Genomic DNA, 25,833 nt, shown 5'->3' on the forward strand with positions numbered 1-25,833 from the left:
TAATATACAAACGCTTTATTTTAAACTGCTTGATTTTAAAAATACTGTTATTGGCTATAGTTAAAGTTCGCCCAAAATAACAAGTGTTACATAAAGAGATGACGACGGTCGTTCATTTGTACTTTAATTTATTATTTTGGATCTGAAACTTCGTTGTTGGTCCTGCCAAATCTTGTACAGGTAATTCAACACATACACTCAAAAAACCAGCTTAAATAAATGATTAGTGATAATGTAACACATACATACGATTTAATGCACATTGTCTAATACTTTTAGAAATAAATCACTGAAATAAAAAAAATACTTTTTTCTGTTCAAAGAAATAAAAAGTCATTTTATAATTACAAGAAGATTAATTTATCTTGTTTCAGCGATTAATAATAACGATTATGATTATTGAAGGCATGTTGAACAATGCTTATACTGCCACGAGTCTTAATTAAACAGGATTCTACAGGTAACGGACAGTAAACCATCTCTTCTTTGGAGCCAAAACAGGTCCATCTTTGCCTCAGAGGATCGCAAACACACATGAATTGGACTAGATTCTTCACTGTTACACTCTAAATTCACACAAAGTGAGCTAAACAAACAATTGAATGTACTTCGATCTACAAGTTACATAATTTATGTATTATTTGATTTCGCATAATTTTTTTCTTACAGCTACTCTTTGAAGACATCCGAAAAAAAATGATATGTATTGATGAAATTTTTTTTACATATTTTGTTCAAGATGTTTAAATGCAAGTTAAAAATAGTTCCGTAAGAGAACAGCGAAATGATTGCCGCAAGAACAACACAATTCACAGACAAACCGACAATCAGAGCACTTCTGGCACATTTACACGTTTTACTGTTCTTAAAAAACTAATTTTAATTCGAAAACTAAATAAAAACGTACTATTTGAAACTGAGAGAAAAACACTTAATTTTCTCAACAGAATATTTTTCGTAGGGATCTGATTATTCTGTCAGCAGTCTTTAAGACTCAAGCTGAAAATGTTACCCTCAACCTCCACAGGTAAACATCTTGCATAAATTTAAATATTTTAAACTTTTATAATCTGAACTTTCTTTGACTGAAAAGGAAGATCGTTTATCATGCTTTGTTTTTTTATTCTCATTACGTAAACATGACACATGATCCAGTTTCCATCTTATACTTTAGTCTACATGCATTTATATATGAAATGGCAACGACCATTTTCTTCAAGGAAGTGCTCGAGCTCATGACACCATACTGAGAACTACCTTTTTTTCTTTTGTCACTTAGATCTACCTGTTTATAAATGAAAACCACATTGCAAGCAGATAGTATCTGTTTTATATCACCAAGCTAGTTGTTCATATTAATTTAAGGTCAGCAGCTGAGCTTGTATATAAACTCTGCTCTTCATGTATACTATCGAAGACTTAGGATAAGATGCCTAAAAATGACACAATAATTAGATTGTAATACTTTGTGATCCACGGTATAGTTCTTACTATGACCCTTTCCCTTCGTCATCTAATGATTCAGTCAAAAACAGGTTTGGATCATGTATACCTTTCACGAAACAGACCAGTCATTTGGAAAGGTTTAACATGTTTGGATCACAGACTTTGACATATCCATAGGAGTAGAGGACTTGAAGGTGATTTCTTCAGTGCAACGTATAAACACACCTACGTTACTGGTATTAAACAAAAACAAAAATCACATTTTAGGCCACGAATACATCTCAAAAACTCAGTGAAGAGAATACAGACTGATCCAAACGTTGACACATCTGGCCAAGGAATCTATAATCAAACCCCGGGTCCGCAGTCTTGCGAAGGTTCAGTTTTTGTGTTGGTGCACTGTTTACAGGGTTTACAATCGGGTTCGGAAGGTCCGTCTCGGCGTAAAGTCTGTTCTAATTCCAGGAGCTGGCCCATAAAGTTAAGATTAGGAGATATAATAGAGCGTTTGGACTTGACCAGTCGATAGGCGTCTACGAGGGACATATGCGTATGATGCATGATGTATCCAATAGTGATAGTTGGGGACCGAGAAATTCCAGCCTGGCAGTGTACTAGAACCTTGGAGCCTTGCAACCTGGCCTCATCTGAAAATGACCAAAGGATGAAACTAAGTTATGAAATCTGGCCTTTGAAAAATATCTAACTTTCAAAAAAATTAGTGTAATTTGATATTTAAGTATAAAACAACAATAATAATAAATACGGTGTCAATTAAGTATTTAGGTAATTGTCACGTAACTTTGTTTTCAAGGTAAAACTGAAAACCATCTGTTGTTACATAATGATATAACGACAGCATCTTTTCTTTCGAGACAAACCTTCGGGCTATTAAGTTGAGTTTTTAGCCTGTTCGAAATTTCACATTAGACCTAAATACAGCTTAATTACTAAATTAGTGAAATCCTGTGGTCAAAATATAATTATTTATGAATTTTTAATTATTCAAATTAGTCTACATGTGTAAAATCTATTTTAAAAAATATTTCGTTTGACATTCTACACATGCAAAATTTAAGGCTTAGCAACCTACAACGTGAAGCGCAACAACCGAGTTCAAAGTTGGTAACTAGAAGAAATAACTGTTTGTTTCAATTGTTTATTTACTGTTTTGTTTTATTGAAAACAAGATAAAACTTGTTAGTAAAGAGTAAATTTAGATGTATATATGACGTATTATAACTTAAATTAAATGGTCAAAACATGAAATGTCATATTTTTAGTAAAGTCTACTGTATTTCAATTTCACTACCTGTCCTAACCAGTTTGTTAAAATATCGTATATAAAAACTTAACCATTTACCCCAGCACTGTGACGGAGGTTAATATCTAATATTTTCTGTATCTATTAGTTTAAAACGGAAGTTAATGTATAAAACTATTGATTTCATCCACTATTTGTTCTTAACTTTAATCATCTTAATTGCTCCACGTGACATTGCTATATTGCAAACCAGAAGTAGCGGAACCCTGCGGTTACTTCTCATTTTCATACAATTAATTTTAAGGTAGACGCGCAATCTACTGAATATATAGAGGAATTAGTATATTTTAGGTTCCTAAGTCAATTAGTTACCCCTATTTTAGATTTCTAAGTCAATTAGTTACTCCTTTATTGTTTTATTCAACAAAACGAGGACTTTTTTTGCGGAGGGATAAACAGTTGGAACCAAGTTACATCCATTACACTCAACTTTCTGCTAGTAACAATTACAGTTTATTTGCAAGTTTAAATTAAAAGAAATTTTAAACTAGTTATTAATATACGTTGCTAGCTTTTTTAACACAAGTTTAATATGCGAAACGTCGAAGTTTAATAAAACATTATTCTTAAAAACAAAACACTGTTGAACCCACAAACTTGCATGGATAAAATACAAAGTTCGAAAAAGATGTAGTTAAGTTTTCAATTTATTATAATTCTGCATCTGATTAGATTATATCCAAGTAGAGATATTTTGTAATACGAAAGGTATTAAATTAAGCACATATAGTAAAGTCGGCGACATCCCTCAATTTCAGCAGTTTTTTTGTTGTTGTTTTTTTCAGGAACTAAGGTAGAAGAGACCACAATAGGAATCTCATTCTTATCAAAAGCACGATATTCCAAGACTGTATTAAAGATTTAAAAACAAAATGCGACAGCGTTCACACAATGAACGCCACTATAAATACTGTAACTAAACACTTTACTTATTAAGCGCTTTCAACCATAAAGCAACGCGTTTTTGTGGTTATGCAAATCAGTGTTCAATAAGGTGTATTCCTGAAACTAATAAGTTACTCCAGGTGACGGTGAGGGGCTGATGTTGCCCTTAGATTCTCAAATCATCTTCCTTTTAATTGGGCCAACCGAAATTTTCGCAAAGTAAACCAGTACAATCTGGTTACCACATTTAGCACTAAGCATTTCTCTTGGTAGAAACACCTGAAACCTCCTTATAGCAGCTTGTGTCAGTGACGTGTTATAGTAGTGCACTTCCAAAAGCAAACACGTCTTCTTACTCGCACGGTTTCAAAGAATGCTCTGATACAAGACTTTCTGCTGATAGTGTATGCAAGTTGACAGCAAAGATTTCTGGCAAAGTCAAGTCTGTAAAGTATTGATATCTGATAGAGGAACAACCATTAAGGCCTCTGTCCTAAATAATCTGGTCCAATTGGTCACTTTCAGAGATCAATCTGTAGATCTAGGGTCATACATGAGCGTCGATATAATTAACATAAAATTCGTATAAATAAGAATCACCTGACTAGGGCATAATTCGGAATGTTGTACACTTCACAGGTGCTAAATATATACGTCGGTGAGTCACGCTTTTGAGACAGCAGATTTTCCCACCACTCTCGAGCACGCTCAGGTCGTGCTTTCGCTCGTTAATCAGTTTTCTTAACAGAACGCTCATAGTTTCTGATGTTATACATAACATGAAATAAGGAAAGAGATAAGCCAGTGTTGACTGAGATGAAAATAGAGTAAAACTAAAAGTAATACCACATTTCCACTTTTGATTACTGGAATATAGATCACTTTATCAAATTTAAAGTGACCGTATAGTGCAAGCCAAGTTACCAAGTATGTGTAATCATTAAGCACACAACACAAGGTAATATGAATCGTACTTAACACACTGTTACAATAATGTTGTTTTCGAAAAATAAAAATGCATGGTACTTGTATATCATCCGCTGAGAAAAAGAGTATCTTTTTTCTAAGAAAAAAAAAACGTATTACTGGAAACATTCATAATTTGATAAAATAAACGAATTATAGGAGTCATTGCAGAGAGTAATCGAAGAGGAAATTCAACCATTCTCTTAAAAATACTGATACGTTATCATATTTACACAGTAGGGAAGGAACTTAAGAACAGTAACCTTCACATCTTCAGTATCCTTGTTTGCTTTTTTTAAAAAAAAGAAAAGCAAGACCCCACAGGTGTTTTGTGTTGTGAGATGACGTAATGCACACGCACACTCCTCTCTTCGACCCCTGCTCAGAGTCCCGGGACTTCAAATATGTAGTGCTGATTCATGCGATTCAGTGTAAGGATACCAAACAGCACTGAATGGGGAGATAAACTCCCCCCCCCTCCCGTGTTGTTAAGCCTGCACAGGTAAAGAATGAGTAACAACAAAAAAGCAAGCATGGGAAATGAGTCATATTTCCAAGCTAGTGCTGACGTTCACTGGTTACAATTCTCTTGTGTAGCTTTGGGGCAATGTCCTAGCTCCACAACATACTTTGATCAGTAGACACAAAGATATACAGACACGGAGTTTTGTGTACATAAGCAAGCAGTTACTGTTATACGATTGTTAAACTGTTCAAAGTTTGACGTCTTCAAATCCTTCATGAAATTGTTACATATACGGTTTTGTTGAAGTTGGACGATGCATCAAAATGCATCAAAAATGGCTTTTCATTCGATTGTTCTTAGCTATAATTTTGTACATTAAGGAAATGCAACACGTTTGGTGTTGAGTATTTATAAATACTGACTAACATTGTATGTGAATAGCTCACTATTTTCAACCGTTATCATTAATATGTATGCAGTGAAAATGTTTACTTGACTTCCAGGAATTGAATAGAGTCGTAATTGAAATACATGTAATCTTCCGTACATACGAAATTTAATAATAAGTATTAAATAAGGTTTTTACCATTTTCGTATACGAAGCCAAACACGTTGTGATTTAGTGTATTGAATGAATCGCATGTTCAAAATTAATTGCGCTTTACAGAATTTAAAGAGAGCCTTGTATAATAAATACTATATACCGCCATTTTATTCTGCAGTCTCCTAGTGGTTATAAACTGCTCAAATAAAAATCGTGATTACAATATCAATTACATCAATAAGCAATTCACGTTAATTGCTATTATGTGTGTATACATATATATATGTAGGGCACGAGATGTTGAATTTCCCACCAGGAGGCGATGAGGTCATCCAGGTGCTTGTTATATCTGCTACCTTGGAAGTCCCATGGACAATGCAAAGCATTGAGTAAAACTTTGTATGGGAACCGATGCTAGACGAGAAGACGTCCGCCCCATGCATGACGTGTCTCTTTTCCCCCTCCCCTTTACTGATGAGTAATCCCCACACTCCTGAGAACCAGGTAACAGGACAGCTGGCGGAGCCGCGCACGCGGCTAACGATAGCCCCGATTGTTGACGGTATACATAAGCGTCCTTTTGGGGTGAGGGACAATGCTCCCCGCCAAAATCAAATTTCCATACGTAGAACAAGTTAGGCTTAACCATTGACTTTAACAATGGTAGTAGATTCCACTTTAGGACGCCACCTAATCCGCTATTCTACCATTAATCGAAACAGAAGCTAGCGATGACTGAGGTAGCATGTATGACCGAACAGTGCATTATTGTAAAACAAGTAAACAAGGCATTAATCAAAGCTGTGACTCATGTTGGGACGACCGTATGCGATCTTTATTAAAGCTAATATTGTTAGAACTAACGTCTATTCCTAATTCAGTACGATTGCCAATAATACAAGAATATTCCTTTCTCTAATTAAGAGTCTGGAAATGAAACTGCACGTGACCCAGAGTAACCATCATCTTCTAGGTAACCGGTCTGTGATTTTTCATTTCTAAAATGAGTATTCGTCGCGTGTCACCTTCTAATTGGTCTTTTTTTTTTTTTTTTTATTTGAAATAACAGCCTAATTTCCAAATCCCAAACTTTTATTTTGTCTTAGCAAAATGCAGATAAACCTAGACAGATCCAACGAACGCAGACTGTTAAGATATACTCATACAAAGCAGGCTTTGAATGAGACTAAAGCACAATTTTTGTCATACTTTTACTTATACAGCAAAACAACTCATTAATTGTAATTTTCTTAGATGACGAAAACTACGAAAATGTGTATGTTTCTATCTCAGTTGAGAAAGTAAATACAACATATCTGACAAAATGCTCCAAACTAATTCAGTTACTAAGGAAATCTGCCAATTTATTTAGCGTGTTGGTTAATGTGTGTATCAGTTTCTTAGCTCTAGTTATTACAATCAGATTCCCTAGGGACTTATTTCACAGGAAATGTTAATGTGAAAATGGCAACTGGTAATCGACATACGTTAAATTTCTAAAATTAACCACTAGTAATCAATTTTAAATTAAAATGATTTCAGATGGCACAAGTAATTTTAAAACGTTGTCTATTGTACTGTCGAAACTCTAACACTGCATCACTGTTATATACATTTTAACCAGATCAACGTCTCGCTTACCTATGAAAGCAAAAGCCTCTTCAAAATACTGTTTAAGGTTTTGATGACAGCTGTCAGAAGCGGGTAGTCTTTTTGACTTGAATCCTGCCAAACTGTGGTGTCCGGTATTATGTAGAATTACACTGAGCACGTGCCCGATCCCCAGTTTCTTTAGAGTTGTCTGGTCTGAAGCGTTCTGTTCGTTGCCAAGGTAAAGAAAGGGTAAGACTTCCGATAACTGCGCGTTATCGATGTTTTCTTGTCCCAGATCATCATTCCACACTGGAGTAACCATCATGGTAGGGCTGGCGAGGGGCGAATGTGACAAAATGTTGGAGGCAGAGGACTGACCTAAGCTAACAGATTGTCCACTTTCCTTTACTTTGTTTTTCGTTAATGACGTGCAAAGGTCTTCATGCGAGCGCTGAAACTCTCGCCAACCACCTACAAGAACAACAGGGTTATATGACTAAGAATTTCGTAACTTGTTTATAATTTCATGCAGAGCTGTTTGTTTTAATCAAAGTTACACAGCAACGCCTTAAGCACGTGATCCTCTTGACGTCAGTAGTTCTAATAGGGTTTGTATATATTTAAATTGTACTGTACTTACAACATTTTATTCAAAGCGTGAAGAAAATTTAATTTTTTTAACAACAGAGCTACATAAAAAAAAAAAAAAAAACTGAAACATTACTCTCACATCAGTGCTCAAAAATCTTAACTCAGCAAGACATCCATTATTTCTTCTTCAACCAATAATGACGAAAAATTAAATCAATATCTGACCATTTATTAAACAAATAACGGGTGTTACGACACAGGAGGATATTGTATACTTTCGATATATTATACTCTAAATGTTTTCTGTCATATCTTGGATCGTTCATGCTACCATGCATCAGGCCCACCAGATAATACAAGAAAAATTATTTTTACGTGGTTTCAGGTGTTTGAAAGAACGTTCCACACCAAGGGCTTACTGGATATATTAAGATAAAAAAACTTTGTTTATAGAATTTTAGCACAAAACTGTACAAGAGTTATTAAATAGCAGTATTACGTCTGAAAACATATAAAGATCCACCCTCTCGAACATTTCAGCGCGATTTTGTGGTAATACGAGGCGAACCACTAAAATCTTTGATTCCGAATTAGTAACCAGCCCATGATAGTTTTGTATGTAGTGCAATTCTGGGTGAAGCAAAATACAAAGAAAGTGCAAGAGCTTATGTTCACAGTAACAGGTATTCTGAGGCTAACGGATTATAAAGATGGATACAAAGGTGTATGGTACATCCCATCACTTAGAAATAATAATAAAAAAAAGAAATCTGGAAATAAATTACAGCAAGAAAAAAAAGCTGGAGAAAGATGTGAAATATCAGTTTTTAGTTTCATTCAGGTAAAGAGCAAAATGTCTCTCTTGAAAGGGAGTAAAGTGAAATTGTTTAAAACTTCAGGCTGGAACATTTCAAACGACGTCGCATCTCTCCGAGGAGTAGGTTGAACAATATTTCATGTTAACTTAAGAGTTTTGACTCTTAATAGGACTCCCAGTACACACATTCAACAGCTAGTAAAATGTTCCATTCGTGCGTTATGTTCTATAAAACATAATTTAAAGTGATCAGGCCAGTAATATTATGATTCCGAGGGGGATTACTTTATCAAGAGCAGAAGCAGGATTTACGCAATGGAAGTTCGAGAAGATATGTTGGTCCAGAAATTTCATAGAACCATCATGACGTACATTCATTAATTAGGGTCCATTAAGAATCCCTAGTGGTACTTCTATTGACCAGGAGGCGTGAATGTTCTGAAAACCCTCATTGATAGGACAGCCATTACTCTCTGACCGCTGGGCCCTGACTCACTGCGCCACAACTCACTGAACTGGAGATTAAATGATGTATTAGCATAACGTGCAAAGCACATAATGGAAACATAGTATAACATTAGTAAATGGTCCATTACTTAACCGATCTGTTCTGTATTGTTTCGTCATTTTTGACATCGTAAATCTTATATACACCAGTATACTTGTCACACTTTCAACCTCTAGTGCTGTTGGTCATAGTCAAATTTTGGAAAAATAATTCGCGAGATTATAAGTGCTAACTGCAAAATCTTCTAAGTGGGTGCATGATCTAACATTAGTCGTCAACTAGAGTTCAGTGAAATAACTTATTTCAAAACTTCGTATCCATAAAGGAATGATGTTTGTTTTTAAATGTATTGGGTCCTTTTGCAAAGCTACATTTAATGTTATTATACGTATCAATTGTTTCTTAAGCAGATAATGATATTTAAATAAAATGTTAAATAAATGCATAGATAATATGATCAATAGCCTTGTTTATCTGAATACATTTTTCGTATTATAATAATAGTAGGATAAAGCACACATTATCTAATTGCTAGTCTTTGTTCGTTTTTTGTTTTAGTTATTTCCTGAAGAGAGAGAAACGTCGCAGTGATCTAAGTAAATCATATTTTGTAAAATAAATTTAAGGAAGCAAGAAAGTATTTTCACAGTCGTTTTAAAAAAGCAGTACTACAAAAAAAGAGTTTGGTTGGGTACCTTTGTTCAGCCTGACGGAAGTTACCAAAGTTAGCCATAACAAAAGACAACTGCCGATTTGTATTGAACCGTGTGATTCATGGCTTGACAGTTTGAAGGTGGACAATGTGACGAGGAAGGATGAATCACATCATCATCATCTTCTTCTGTCACGTAACAGGCTGTGATTGGGATCCAATGGCAGTTCAGATTTTGTGTTCTTAGTGATTCCATAGCCAGGAGCTTTGCTGAGAGGGGTGGTTCGTCAGCGAAACTGTTTTAAGCTAACACAAGAGAACAGCCCTGGGGAGATGAAGCAGAGTTAAAGAAGGTGGATTTATGACTCATTGCTACACCTCTTCGTTACACGGTGAGGTCAATTGAGTTAGAAGCTGTTGAAAATCCCCGATATCCGAACTCGTTAGTTAGACACCACTAATAGCCAGCGAGGACAGAGCAAAGAAAGTTTCTTTTTTAATCTGCTGAGGAAACGTTCTGGGGTTCTACATGGGTAATAACCTCTTACTGCTCCTAATGTTGGAGAATTGCATTTAGGGCACGATTTAAAACGTCTTTGTGGAGTAATGTGTGTGTTGCGGGAAGGGGAGGGAGATAACATTCGGCTTTGTTCATATGACACGACTAATTCATTCCTAGCTGATGTGGGTTTTCACTACTATTTTCTTTGACTCTGTTTTTGGATGTAATTATTATATTGGATAAAATTTAAAATGTACTCCTTCCATTCTAAGGGAATATACAAAACGCTATCTTTAATATACAAATACATCATAAAACTAGTCATTAATACAACAGCAGTTTTTTTCTATGTTGTTATTACAGTGTCAGAGGACGAAATAAAAACACTGACTAACTTTGAAACTGTTCTAAGAATAGATGTTCTGACATCAAATAACCTAAGCTAGTGTGATCAGTCTCTGGTGCCAAAAGGTGCACTCCTCGTAAACACTGATTATCACTTCACTTGTTAACCGTAGGCCATGAGGAACTCCTTTCAAATCAGTGTCACGTTGATTCACGTTTTACGGTACTCTAATTTTGGCATAGCTTGTGTTTTCTAGAAGTAAACTTCTCGATCCAAAAAAATCAGATAAATAAGTCTTCAGCCTCCCTTAAGGGCGTGGTTCACGTTACAATCTTATTCACTGTCTAAGAATGAAGGCACTTCCAAATGTAGAATACGAACTCGTAATGGAAATACCACAAGGGGTGGATGCATTCCAGCTAGACTTGTCCTACATGACGGTCTGACTCATAAAACTGAAGGCAACGATCGCCTTGGCTGATATATTCGAACAATAAGAACACCGAAATCAAGGAAACCACACTTTATGTAACACATTCAGTGAGGTAAAGCGCATTCTTGTGAGTTAGCCTCGTATGGCCATTTCGGAACACAAAATTAAAACAGCCTGCTTTAACTCCGTATTATTAAAGCACCGTCCCTAATTTTAAGCTTGTAGAGTAAAGGAGAAGGTAACTAGTCATCAGCACCTACCGCCAACTACTCTGAGGTTCGGCTTGTACGATCAAATAGTGCGATTTAACTGTCATTTGTAATAAACCCACATCTTAAAGTGAGGAAAGAAGAGTTGTTTTTTTTTTTTTTTTTTTTTATGGTAGCAAGTCACAAGTGTTAAACTTATAAATCCATAGGCAGGACAGTAACCATCGAGTCACGCTTGGTTTATTTTACTACGGAATAATAGTTGATTTAGTTCAAATCAGATTAGGTATATTCATTTCTGTCACTCACCTAGCAACATTAATAAGATTCGTTCATAACATATTCATCGCTACTGTAGTTAATGTCATTTCAACTGGAAACGCTGTTGTAACCGTAGATATTTTAAAATTTATGTCGAGCCAATCAGACAAGGCAAATTTTACATAATTCACTTATTATCGACACTATGGAATACTGGTGGAAAAATAGGTTGATAAAACAACGCAAAACGACCCAAACGGAAGGGCATTTAATTATATGCTAGCTTGAAGTGATGCTAAGAAAGTGTTAATTTTATGTAAAATAGTTGAAAGAAGTCAACTGCTGCAAGGCACTAATGAGGATGTAAAAATTGTGACTGTATTCAAAACATTTGTGGTAGAAAATTAAAGTAAAAATACAACAATTTTCATAAGTGAACCAAATATTATACATAATCTGTATTGTACTTACGTACAATAGCTCTATGGCCATATAATTTGGATCACAATTGAACATCTAAAATAAAATAAAATGGGGAGGCTATTACAATCTCCATTAATTTTCTCTTCGCAAGTTTCCAAATCTACCCAATAGGTGGCTTTAGTGAAATTTGGTGCTGTAAGTGGGCGCTAAATGTCAAAATGGCTGTTGTAAGCGCAGTTTCGTCATTTTTTAAGCTTGTAATCTTAACCATTAATGCGAGATGAGATACAATGGACATTGACTATAAAGAATGCTGCCACGAGACTGGTAGGTGTACCATGTTTACATTGTATGTGTATAGATGTACATTGTTTTATTTGATGAAAGAGGCTTGGACAATTCAAGTATAAATTTCTTATCATGAACTACAAGTCATGCTTGTCACAAACTTTTTACGGGTAACACTAACAACCACAGCTATAATGACTTTCCTCTACTTGTAATCTACCCAGTTCATTACCCCAAGTACACCAGTATAATGTTACGTTTTTTGTACACTTAAAAACAAAGCATACAACGCCTTATTAGGCACAGTGTAACTTGTTAAGTTCTCACGGTATTTCCTGGTCGACTCGCTAAAACTTGTTGCTGTTCCAAGCATTCGCACATAACAGGGAGGGGTTACATGATCTTAAGAGGAAAACACCTGAATGGTTTAAACTATGCAAAAGTTGCACAATTGAAACTGATCGAAAATGGAAATCAAACAAGTGTATTATTTTAACCTCGACTAGTCTTTATTTTATTATTATTGTAAGTTACAGCTTTTACAGCAAGAAAGAATGCTTTTAAAACAGTTCCAAATTTTCAATCTGGTTTTTAATACTAAATCTCACTTGAGGTTTAAATCTTCTATACTTGTAAGTAATTGACCAGTGATTGAACTGTTGTACATGTTTTTTTTTTTTTTCAAAATATATATTTTACTGTAATGGCTGTAAGTAACTTGTCACCGAAAAAACATTCTGTAAAACTAAGGTTTGTTCCTACTAATTAATAAAATCATAGAGTTTAACTTAAGTGACGTTTGAAAGAATAAAACAAACAGGTTCTCTAAACCGAACGAAAAATTAGTAAAATCCTAAAATTAAATTTGTTTGTTTGTTTTGGAATTTCGCACAAAGCTACTCGAGGGCTATCTGTGCTAGCCGTCCCTAATTTAGCAGTGTAAGACTAGAGGGGAAGGCAGCTAGTCATCACCACCCACCGCTAACTCTTAGGCTACTCTTTTACTAACAAATAGTGGGATTGACCGTCATATTATAACACCCCCACGGCTGGGAAGGCGAGCATGTTTGGCGCGACCGGGATGCGAACCCGCGACCCTCAGATTACGAGTCGCACGCCTTAACACGCTTGACCATGCCGGGCCACCTAAAATTAAAAACTCGAAGTTTTTATGGTGTTAGACAAACCACTTCAAGCTTGCGATTTTAGCTAGTAAGATGAGGTGAGAAAGTGGACATTGAATTAAAAATAACTAGTTGACGTATAGATAGTTCAAACCCACATACAGCCCTTAAAGTAGTGTATAGTTTAAGGTTGGACTCGTATACAACCCCAAAATTAGCCTCTTTCTGAGATGAGTTAAATAAACAGCACGTACGAGTAACAATGTGACCCGTTTTAACCAAAACAGACTAAGACGTTCTGAACGACCTTCGCACGATGTCGCGATACTGTTGACGTAAGCCAATAAATTCATGACCCAATTATCGTTCAAGCCTATATTTACTTGACTGTTGGTTCCCGGATGTAGTTCTACAAATTCAAACTCTAGTAAAAGCCTAACTTGGGAATGATTTAAAAGTACTTTGAAAATTTACTATACGACGTGAAATAAACCTTTAAGTTTAATGAAAGTGTACAACATGAATAAACACGTGATTTTAAACAATACGAAAACAAAACAGGTAAATCAAGACTGCACACAGCTTTAAGAACTGACCTTTCAACACAGCCGTTTTCGTTCCATTCTCACACAGAATGTTAAGGACCATCGTCAACGGATGATACACTGGAAGCTTCTCTATATCCGTCGTAGAATCGTCGTACACCACCACCTCATTTTGCATATTTCTCCGAAGAAGTTCCTTCCCCTCACGTGAACTGACCAGGTCCCATAAGGCCACCCGTCCTTGTTGCAGGCGTTTCTGGTTGATCCGATCAGTACAGTTCAAATTAATGGCACCACTAATGTGGTTTTTATTGTAACTAAGAAACGAACGGCAGTCCAAAATGATAGGGGAAGGGGAAGACAGGTGATTAGTAATATCTGTCCGAGACATGTCTGCAACTTCGTTTGCGTTAACCATTCGCACGCGCTTCAGGTTCTTCGTTGTAGGCTGATCCCCGGTGGACGGAGAATGTGGGCACGGAACGGTTACTATCGAATCTAGTCGCGACCTTTTCTGTACAGGTGGAGAAGGGTGAACCGAGGAACACCCTGAACAACAAAAAGTCCGTTGAGATAAGGCTAAATGTAGACGAGGTCGTAGCAGGTCGCTCGAGTGTAACATACTCGATACCTCGGGTGGTCTCTCCACTTGGGCCGCTCCGGACATGGACGAAGTCCTACTCGTTCCCTGGCCCAGTTTAAAAGTCAGTAGTGTAATGGCCTATTCCAGAGAATCTGGAAATATTAATATAACTCGTATCAAGAATAGTTTTTCTTCTATAAACAACACACTAATTGAAACAAACGTTAGCTGATCTATTTTATAATACTTATTGTTAATAGTCTTATATTACTTAATAGATATGGTTGCGACATAATTCAGGTCTCTTCAAATATTGAACTTAAAAAAAGAAAAAGAGTTAAAAGTAATGGTTCGAGCTCTATCAAACAACCTTTTATAATTTTATCTTTCCGTTATTTAGTTAAGTTAACGGTTGTTAACTACTTATTACCGCTTTAACTTAAAAAAAGCACATCTGGTTCATAATGAAAATAACTAGAAACCGAATACTGAGTTCTAAAATAAGAATACTTACTGAAGTGCAAATCAAAATCGTTCTTGTTTTTCTACAGATAATACCACTGTAAACTGGTGAACGTACTTCCCAATTTCTAATATCAATTAGATATAATACGGCAGCTTTTCTTAGCCTAGTAAATATACGTGGAGTTCTCGATTAACGTAAATCACCACTCTACTAAAGTATACCATTCACAGAGTCGTACTGACTAACAACAATTCTACCAGCCAATCTTAAGGACTCCCTAGTGACGCAATCACTGACGTCACGCTATTACCAGTTACGTCGTTCGCGTTCCAGTCCGATTTCTCTGCACCCTTCGGTGTTATGTAAATGAACACGTAAAACAAAGTATATTTTTTACACTTAACTCGGTGAAGTTTGACCATGACGTTATCCCTACATGTTCAGACGTTTCGTCATAACGGTCAGTGAGTAAGCAAATTGTCGTTCGTGAATCATAATTTGTACAAGGTATATTATATTCATATCAGTTTCTCGTCTAAACTTCAGCACTTTCAGTTGTAGCTTCACACTGCGTGATCAGAAATACGTCACCATGTTTCATAACAGTTCTCTTGTTTAGAAACCGTTATATTAATGGTCTTAGATTATGCCCTTTTTAAACGTTATTCGGGTATTTTTTAAACCAGATATTAGATGCATGGCCGATAAATACTGTTTAATACTTTTCATTCCTTTCTAAATTAACTACAAAATACTATTTCTTACAAACGAGGGTCACAACACAACTTCTAATAGAGCTGTTTTAAATATTCCCATGTAAGTATTACCACTGAAATTAAACTGTAAATAATGATAAATAACCTTCAGTAAAAACTACTATTGAATGATAGATATTACGGTTGTGAACATAACCGATACAGGCCACTAAATCTAAAGTCGGTAATAAAAGAACACAATGCGCGCAGCAGTTAACGAAAAACCAAATTAAACCATCAGATATCTTGGTATTCGGGAAACTAGTTTCTGAGAAGACAACATCAAAGTGAAAATAAAGCACCAATCTGTCGGAACTAGTTCCTTAAATATAAGTCTTCGAATACGTTGTAACGTCTACTGTGTTTTTTCAATAACTCTAGACAAGCTCTTAAGGCTTAATATATAGCTCACTTTCCAGTTATGGAAGACAAGGTATATAATTATGTAGTTTTTTCAAATATTGCAGCAGAAACTAGACAACCGCTTTTCGAGCTAGCCGTTCATAATACTGAACTTAAAGGCTGGAAGCAAGATAACTAATCAACAGTATCCGTGGCTAACTTTTAGGCTATTCTGATGGAACTGTCGAAACTGTTGAATTTGACAGTTTATTTTATGACGCTAACTTCTACACCACACCGTACCCTATTAAATCAGTTGCAAACGACATTTATCAGAATTAAAAACAATGGCTTCTTAATAAATATATTACTAACAAATATATTACTAACATTGCTTTAGATGTCGTAAAATAAATGAAACGTTAACGAAACCTTTTATGTTGAAAACTAATATATGTCTCCATGTGAAGTTATAGAGAGAATATGTTTTTTGTTTAAAGACGTGCAGCTGTTTTGACTTTACAGTACGAAACACTGTTGACTTGTATTTTACCATTTCAATGCGTAATTTATGTATATTTATTTAATTCAAACTGGTCAGATCACAGATTAGATTCTTTAACCAGAGTTTAGTCTATTTTTCGTAATGTTGTAGAGATCTGTAAACGTTTTTCTTCAATCAGCGAAACAAACAAAACATTAAGGTCAGTTATATTGGCTTATCCTAAATTAAACAACAATCTAAAAACGAAAACATCAAACGAACTTACAAGTAGTTTGAATGGTAATACTTATACTATCTAACGTCGCAAAGTTACCAAAGCATAAATACAATATTTGAAAGTTTGTTAAAAATTTTAAGGCATACTTACGTCAGATATCTCGTTTGAGTTAATTACACTACTAAGAATAGTTGTACCACAAATATTAATTTCACTTAATAATTGCTGTGAGGTTAGTTTTAAAGTACCACAAATATACGAACACATGAAAACCAACTGACACCAAATGTAGGGAAATCTCTGTACTTATAATAATTACACATCGAAAACCAACTGACACCAAATGTAAGGAAATCTCTGTACTTATAATAATTACACGTTGATCCATCTTTGAGTTTAAGATATGTATTACTAAATGATAAGAACTACTTCTTACCATCAAAAGCTTTAACCCAACCGAATCAACAACACAAGCTGCTAGTCGAACAGCAACAGGTCCAAAGTAAGCACTTATCTCCTGGCGAGTAGTGAAGGAACTACTAAGAGTGGGAATGAGTCATGCATGGATATCTATGACGCCATGGAAACTATATGCTATCACAAGGAAGATCACGTGATTCGTATTGTCAAGGTCTTCTGAGAGAGAGTATGCGTACGAAAAGCAGCTGTAATGGTGTTATTTTGGAGCAGATGTTTAAAGTACATAGTGAGCGATTTCGATTCATAGCGTTGGGATAATATGAAATATCTCAACAAATATTCGTTGTAATATCATTTCACGTTGAAACTTACTAGCTTTTGAATGAAAAATTCCGAATGTCGATAGTGTCAGCAGGTTTCTTGGGAATGACACATTTCTTATAACTTGCGGCAAACTAAATATCTTAACAATGCATAAATATTGGGCATGAATAGTTTCAGAAAAATATATTTACAACTGTTCTAACGGTTTCTAGATTTTTCGGTTGCATCCGATATTTTGTATAAAAATTATATTACGAGAAGGTGTGACATGGACGATTACTAATTCCAGGAATAAATATATTATATGGACATAAACCTTATGTTGCTGTTGAAAGACATCTGAGTTACCAAAGTGTGTGTGTGTGCGTGTTTAGTAACTATTTGTATTATTTAAACATGATTCTCATGACAGTGAAAACTATCTAATAACTTCAGAAAATGTGACAACTTTCAAAATCATGCTGCTTGTGTGATATGTGATAACAGACTCTGACGTCTTTGGGAAAAATTTGAAGTTCAGATTCAGTAGGTAACGATCACACACAGTTTCACTCATAATGGGAAAATGTGTTTACCTCATGTTGCTCTTTGTTTCTATTTTATAATAGTTCCTCATGTTTGAGTATGTACAAAAGACACTGAATGTAGGCTAGGCTGGGGCTAGATGTCAACATTAGAATGTACTATACTTGAGAGCATAAGAGCCTAAAACGCTAAAATTCAGGACTCGATACCCGCAGTAGGCACAGCTCGGCTAATTTTTTGTGTATACAGCTTTACGCTTTAAAATATAAAAACGAAAATAATATCAAGATAAGGTTAAATTAAATAATTTCAAGAGACACTTTGTGTGTGTGTGTGTGTTCCCCTTCCTTTGGGTGAACAGTAGTGTTTCAGCCATATATCGCTAAAGTTCATGATTCGATTCCCCACGATGGACGGAGTGCAAATAGCCCATTGTGTCGCCTTGCGTTCAGAAAACAAACAAATCATTCGTTTGGAAAAGTATTAGTTATAGCGTGCTTGAAATAACTTTACTCTACTAGGCCAAAATCTACAAATGATTAAATTATTGTTGGACAATTTATACTATATAATTTCTGTAGCTTACCTTGAAATTTCTAATTGGTAAGCTAAAGCAATTGGTAGTGAGATTAATTGTGGAACTACCGTTATTTTGCTTTTTAACACAGATCAAGTCAAAAAATATGTTACATTTATAACCTTCATCAAATCTTTGTCTAAAGTTAGCATCCTCTTATAGAAGGTTTGCCACCATGGCATGATATGTCTTCCTTTCCTGTGACACTCTGAGGCATCCTCTATACTACAGTTGTACCCGTTCACCTATATGTCTTTCATCCACTTCCTTCTTAGTCTCCCCTTTGTCTCTTTCCATCGGTCTTACCCTATAACAATGTTCCCTGCATTGCATGCTCTATGACCACATGACTATAATATTTACACTTTCGTGGTTTTAATGTAGTACCTAACGTTCTTCTACCTTTGATCCTTCTGAGTACCTCTTCACTGGTAACTCCGCCTTTGTAAGATATTCTCAGCATTTCTATTTCTCTGGGTATCTATCCATGACTGTCTACGGGTCAATATTCGGTAGGATTCCTATCTTTTCCGAATTGGTTATCCAACACTTATCTTCTACAGAGTATGCCTTTGCAAACCACACACTTTGCTGGTTATGCTATCAGAGCCATTGGTCTTTAACTTCTTGGTTCATCTGTCTTTTCCATTGATCCAGTTCTCATGCACTGATAGGGGTGGCGTCCCCTCACCTCGCCAGCATTTAGTAGTTGACGGGCTCCCCTCACTTAGTTTAGCACGCAAACCGAGATTTACAGTTGCAACAAAACTGTTACTAATAAATTTAATAAACACTCATTTTACGGTTTTGTGTTTAAAGATGAATCCACCAGAATACATTTGTGCTAATGATCCTAAATCCTTACTTCCTGAACATAATGACTAAAAAAATTATGAAATCGTTGGAAAAATCTTCATGGTTTATTTACCCCTGGGATTTTGATTCTAATGGTATCTCATAATTCGTACATGCAGACTTTGCTGTTCATTTTTAGTTTAGTTGTCTTAACCTTATTCGGTGTTTAGTTAAACGCTGGTAACATTGGCCTTTGACCTTCGACGCTCCTAGTATCTTATTTCATTTATAAGACTGTCAGCGTTGTTTCTATCTCTTTATGTGAGTTATCTCACAAGCTAGGCAAAATAAGATGATAATGAATGCGAATCACCCTTGCGGTGTTCGTTGCATGTTTTTCATAGTTGATCTGCCGATATGATCTTCAACAACAACAGAATACCAATATGATTTTTAACAACAACAACAGAATAGCTGTAGACTTAACGTGCATCTTTTTCGGCTAAACCGTACATATGCTCCAAACAGATAAATTCACATCAGCAAGCTGCATGTTCCTAAAAATAACAATAAAATACAATCTGCATGCAGTAAAGGCGTAAATTTATATTAAAGGTGTTAATTTGCTGTTTTGAAAGTAAATTAAAGAAATCCATGAACAAAGTGTCGAGGAATGTTACATATTGTTAAAGTAATGTTGTGAATTTTGATTCAATCTTTTATCCTGTGTAAATGTATAACAGAAGAATTATAAGTTATAACTTAAATCTAAATATTATATAGTTTCAAAGAATTTTTAATGGCATTTGAAAGAGATAAACTTAACATATACAAATTCCCCTATTCTGGTACTTACTGCTGGTCATCAAACAGTTGAAATAAATTATTCTGGTAAAAAAAAATCCAAATCCATCTTTGCATCCCATGTAAATCTCCTCATCTGCAACGTGGTGAAAGTCATTTTTCATTGTCTATAAATTATCCTGGTATTTGAAAGAACTATTCTTGACATCTAGTGTACTTATTTTCACCACCATACACGTAGTCATCAAGTGTTTTGACAAGCTCTTCTTTGTGGTATTGAGGAATTGTCCAAACTTACAAATTTACTTGCCTTCCCTCTTTGGAAATAATATTTTATTACAGAGATGAGGAAATATAAAGTTCTATATTTCTTCAAGTTCAGAGAAACAGATTCGAGTTTTAACAACATTGAGAAAATTATTTTTGTTTAAAAATAATTATAAAAATAAATAATTAGTTAATCCTGAAGAAAAAAGGATAATTTCATAATAGTATATTTCGTTTCTGTGTTTCAGTTAGTGCCTTTCTACCATATTGGGGGATGGAATGTTAACATCAAGTGGTAAGTTTTTATCTTTGTGTTTTTTTTTGTGTTTCTTTCTTGTAGCAAAGCCACATCGGGCTATCTGCTGAGCCCACCGAGGGGAATCGAACCCCTGAGTTTAGCATTGTAAATCCGGAGACATACCGCTGTACTGGCGGGGGGCTAGATGAAAAGGCGAGCATGTTTAGTGCGACGGGGATCCGAACCCAGTTTTTATCTTACTTACCCTCAAATGGTAGTACCTTATTCTTTTTTATTTCAATTAGTTCTTTATATGGGAGAGCAGTCACCTTCCCACAACTGTCTACAGACAGTGAAAGGTGATATAGATGTAGCACATTGTGGGCTTGAGCACCCACACCTCACTCTTCTAATTTCTATTTCTAATTCTGTATCTATTGCTATTCTTTATTTCTTATGTGAGACTGACGAATGGAGGTTAAGACTGACAGACGGTGTATTTATTTCCACTGCTATGTGGGTCCTACTTCCGCAATCACCTGCAAAATCTAGGGTACATTTTATAATCCCACATTGTAGCTCGTACCCTGGGGTCGTTTCAGTTGAAGCAGCGTTTTTATTTTTATTTTGTTTCGGCTTATTTTTGAGCTAAGGTAACAAATTATATATATATGCAGATACAATTTTGGAATAGTCTTAATGTTCCATTTGAAGGGAAGTATATCTTGTTCTCATTGTTATGCATAGAAAGTACTTTTTAAACATTCAATACCCGAATTTTTTAACTATCGGATAGCCACTCTTTTTATATGCAGCTGTTTAGGGAATCAAGCTTTATTTCAACTGTTTTTTACATTCTTAAATCCTTTTATTCTAACCCCCAATCACGATGACAATCATGTAGCATGAGAGGATACTGTGATGGAAATTCACCAGTTAGCATCTTATGTTAACCAGAATATAAATTACGTGGTAATAATGTCCAGATCCTTGGACTGGCAGTTAAACAGACAAAATACATGACTGCTTTGTAAATAACATAATTTGAATTAGCATAATTCTTACAAAAAGCAGAGACTTTTCTCAAGTAATAACAACAATAACAAATATATATATATATTGGATTTTATATTTATACCAGAAAGTCAAATTAAAATTACATGGAAGGAATTAAATGAAACCGAAAAACGATTAAAAAAACGGACAGATATTTGTCTCCTGAATTACACGTGCAACTGCTCCAGGGCTATCTGCTTCTTCCGTCACAAAATTTGGAGTAAGAGATTGGAGGGAAAGCATCAAGGCAACATCACACAACATTGATTCTTGGGCTGTTATGGCCAAATAATGTGATATAACAGCCATTCTTATAGCGTATCAACATTTATGAGGCAACAGGATACGAACCGTAGATTCTTTGGTTCACAGTTCGAGAACATCGACTAGTGTGCCACGTTCGTTCCTATTGGAACGAAAAAAAATCGCATCCAACCATATTGATTTGATATAACTGATATTAAGAGATCCAAAGCACCAGACAAATCGTGATTTTATTGGTAGGTTTAGTTCTCTGAATTGTTTTACAGAAGTTTGGCAAACTTATAAGATAATAGAAAGGTTTTTGATTTGAACTTTAATTATTCATGAATTAAAATAATATCCAGTAAGAAACTTAACCTTATCAAAAGATATGTTTTTTGCGTACTTCGTTCAGTTTTATGTAGAGGTGCATATGTAATTTCATTTCAACTTATGAAATTCGTTGTTCAAATGTATATATAAAATCAATAGAAATATAATTTCGAAACAATTTCATTAAGAAAATAATACAATAAAACGTATGCATCATACATTGTATGACTTTCTTTATTTTCTCTATTAACATTTTTTTTTTTACATGAATGAATCCTAGAATGAACATTTTTGGAATAAAGTGGTTCGAAAATCATTCCCCCATTTATAAAACTAGGAAGAAAAGAAAACATCACACAAGTCTGTGAAGTTTGTAGTGTAATTAAAAACAAATCTCGTGATATAGTAAGGAAAGAACTGAACTATGCTAACCGAGTGGTGTTAGCTGTTTCATAGTAACGTTCACTGGGAAGTGTTGTCCATATATAGAAAGACCTTTTGACACGTCCCGTTCACGATGTACATACCAGAACAGAAAACTAACCTCAACCCCCAAGGTTAACTGCATCTCGCCGTATGATAAAATACTTCAAGTATGCTTGGTAAAAACTATAGCAACATGGCACCGTCCATGTAATAAAGATATCATCGCTTGGTTGACGTCTTGGGGACCACGCAAAGCACGTGTCAACATAAAACTAGAATTATTTCAAGCTCCTTCTGACCACCTCCTTCTGAAATTTGCCCCTTTTTTTATTGTTGCTGTGTGCTTTCATGTCCGAAATGTCGTTTGTCTTGGTCACTTCTATTCTTGGAGACGCACATTCATGAGGCGGCGTTTTGTTCCCAGTTTATTAACTTTTATCAGTCAAGTTTACCCTGAACTTAAACAGAATAATACAGAAATATTTGGTTTAGTTAAACACGTACATGAGGAAGGTGAATTTTAAAAGTCAGAAGTGTTAACTTGTTCAGGAGATAGTTGATGATTGCAGAAAATATACAAGTTGTCTTGTATTACTTACAATTCAGTTCAGTTTTATTCACGTACTAGACAATGTTCTACGTTAAAAAAAAAAAAAAAAGAGACAGAAAAAAAGCAAAACGAAAATGTTTATTCAACGTGAATCTGGCTGCTTTAGCAGAGACCCCCAGTGGCTCAGCGGTATGTCTGCGGACTTATAACGCTATAAACTGGGTTTCGATACCCGTGGTGGGCAGAGCACAGATGACCTATTGTGTAGATTTGTGCTTAATTCAAAACAACATCCTTTAGCAGAAAAGAAATATTAACAAGCAAAAATAAACATAAATGAATGCATAACAAGTTAAAGGTTGATAACACTAAGTGGAAAAAAGAATTAACTTTTATATAAGTATCAATTTAACTGAGTAAATCATGATTTTAACAAACAATTTCTGAAACAATCGTTGTCGAAAAGTTAATTTTTCTTATATTATTGGGTATTGTATTCCAAGTTTGTGCCTCTACATAAGTTATTGATTTTTTGAAAATACATACATATGAATAATCACTTTTATTCTTGTATCCTGACTTCATCTAAACATTTATCTATTAATTCGTACATCTATTTGCAGAGAAAGCACAGCTTAAATAAAATATATCTATTTGTTTGTCTCTTTTATTTATCTATCTGCCTGTCTATACAATTTATAAATGTCGTCTCATTATCAGTTATGTATGTTTGTACAACACGAAAAAATAGGACTGTGGTGACTTGAACCCTAGTTAGTAAAAGCAAAGGTTAATAATGATTCAAGCAATCATTTGGATCGAGCGAATGTCCACAGCATGAAACACCAATGCTCGGAGTTATTTTGGTGTTAACGAAGTTGGTAAACTATTGTTGTCTGTGAAATGAAGAAACAGCAAGAAAATATAACACCGACGACGAGAACAGAAATAACAACACAAAGGTTACTTCTGACAAATATATTCGTTTTGTCGTTCTAATCGTGTCTCTACTGTGTTATATGGACGTGTGTTTATCAACGCTGACAAAATAAAGACACACATACATACAAAGCACTATAAAAGATAATTGTTAGATAACCTCATTTTAAACTCAAAATAGTATTTTCATAGATACTTCTTTGTTTAAACCAACAGTTTTACATGTTATCAATATGGTTATATGATACACACGTAATAAGGTTTACAACAGCTTTATTTTAGTAAAAACAAAAACATGTTAGTCTCCTTGTTTCATACACACATGTCTCCCACTGACACAGCGGTGTGTCTGCGGATTTACAACGCTAGAAACTGGGTTTTGGTACCTGTGGTGGGCAGAACACAGGCAGTCTATTGTGTAGCTTTGTGCTTCAAACCAACAAACAAGCAAATCATACACACTCAATAATAAAGGTAATATTTTTTTTCTTGTTTACATAAGATCTACTGATGACAACCAAAAGCTTGGGTGCTATTTCGATCATTTAGTGAAACTCAACGTGCACATCTCACTTTTGCGGCACTAAGATACGAAGCAGGAATAATTAAACTCACAATTGTGCACATAAACCGTTGAGCCACGCTCGGCCAGAATATTCAGTTAAATGTTGCTGTTTAATCACACTATAGACATAAGTACAAAAAATAATTACAGATGTCATACATATAATTCATTAAATTATATGCCTGTATGTGTGCTTTCCTTATAGTAAAGCCACATGTGGCTATCTGCTGAGTCCACCGAGGGGAATTGAACCCCTGATTTTAGCGTCGTAAATTCGTATACTAACCGCTGTACTAGCGGAAAACACGCCTGTATGTATTTGAAAACGCAGGAGTTATGGATAGTACGCTACATCTTCACAAACGTAACTCAAGGTATGTTTTTCCTCCCATCCTTGTATATGTTGTACGGTATATTTCAAAACAAGTAAGATTGTCAGTGGTTCAAGATGCAGAACAACCAAAGAAGAAACTTTACAAAGAACTGTAGTTTATAAGACAATGCTTTTTATATATGTCTAAGTGCATAGGCAAAATGACCACTTTACTATAATTAATCTTACACAGAGTTATCAAATCACCCACCGAGTTGTACTTCGAAAACAATATCAATTGTTTCTTTGTCCTGCACTTACCGACACATAATAAGTTATAGCTAATTAAAAAAAAACTTAGAAAGGAAACTAACCACAATAAATACGTAGAGCCAACCAGAGACAGTGATCTTACTGCTTTTTCCCCTGTGATTATGCAATTAAAATACACGTAAGGACTTTTTTACTTAAAAAAACACTCTTTGTTATATTATATCCATTCTTATAGTCTTAAAGTTTACTGTGAAGAAAATTATAGTAAACTTAGCTAAATTGTCTAAAATACACATTCGTGACTCGTTTAGAACAAGTTTATCTTTTCTGTGCGTTGTTTTCATTCGATCTGGTATTTAAAGTATTCCAAGGGAATCTAATGGTGCGTGCATGC

The 25,833-nt window shown here is 35.0% G+C and overlaps 1 protein-coding gene and 1 long non-coding RNA gene across 4 annotated transcripts in view; one reads left to right on the forward strand and one right to left on the reverse strand.

Annotated features, from left to right (window-relative positions):
• LOC143226149 (dual specificity protein phosphatase 10-like) lies at window positions 1-17,365 on the reverse strand. 2 transcript variants are annotated; one of them, XM_076456737.1, is made up of 4 exons: window positions 17,228-17,365; window positions 13,975-14,658; window positions 7,273-7,695; window positions 1-2,093 (listed from the first exon to the last, which is right to left on the reverse strand). In XM_076456737.1, the coding sequence occupies exons 2-4, from the start codon at window positions 14,588-14,590 to the stop codon at window positions 1,795-1,797; spliced, it is 1,338 nt and encodes a 445-aa protein (XP_076312852.1). In that variant the 5' UTR covers window positions 14,591-14,658; window positions 17,228-17,365; the 3' UTR covers window positions 1-1,794. The 2 variants fall into 2 exon arrangements, with proteins under 2 accessions (XP_076312852.1, XP_076312851.1); XM_076456736.1 differs by lacking the exon at window positions 17,228-17,365 and adding an exon at window positions 15,021-15,211.
• The window catches only part of LOC143226151 (uncharacterized), a 19,442-nt gene continuing 5,782 nt past the window's right edge, over window positions 12,174-25,833 (forward strand). Inside the window, exons 1-2 of one of the 2 annotated variants that reach the window (XR_013014399.1) lie at window positions 12,174-12,293; window positions 20,752-20,798. This is a non-coding gene — a long non-coding RNA (uncharacterized LOC143226151). Of the gene's footprint in view, window positions 12,294-17,457; window positions 18,065-20,751; window positions 20,799-25,833 lie in introns of those variants that run through there. The other variant, XR_013014398.1, reaches the window with a different exon arrangement.

Source organism: Tachypleus tridentatus, chromosome 9, assembly GCF_004210375.1.
Source record: "Tachypleus tridentatus isolate NWPU-2018 chromosome 9, ASM421037v1, whole genome shotgun sequence".
NCBI lineage: Eukaryota > Metazoa > Arthropoda > Merostomata > Xiphosura > Limulidae > Tachypleus > Tachypleus tridentatus.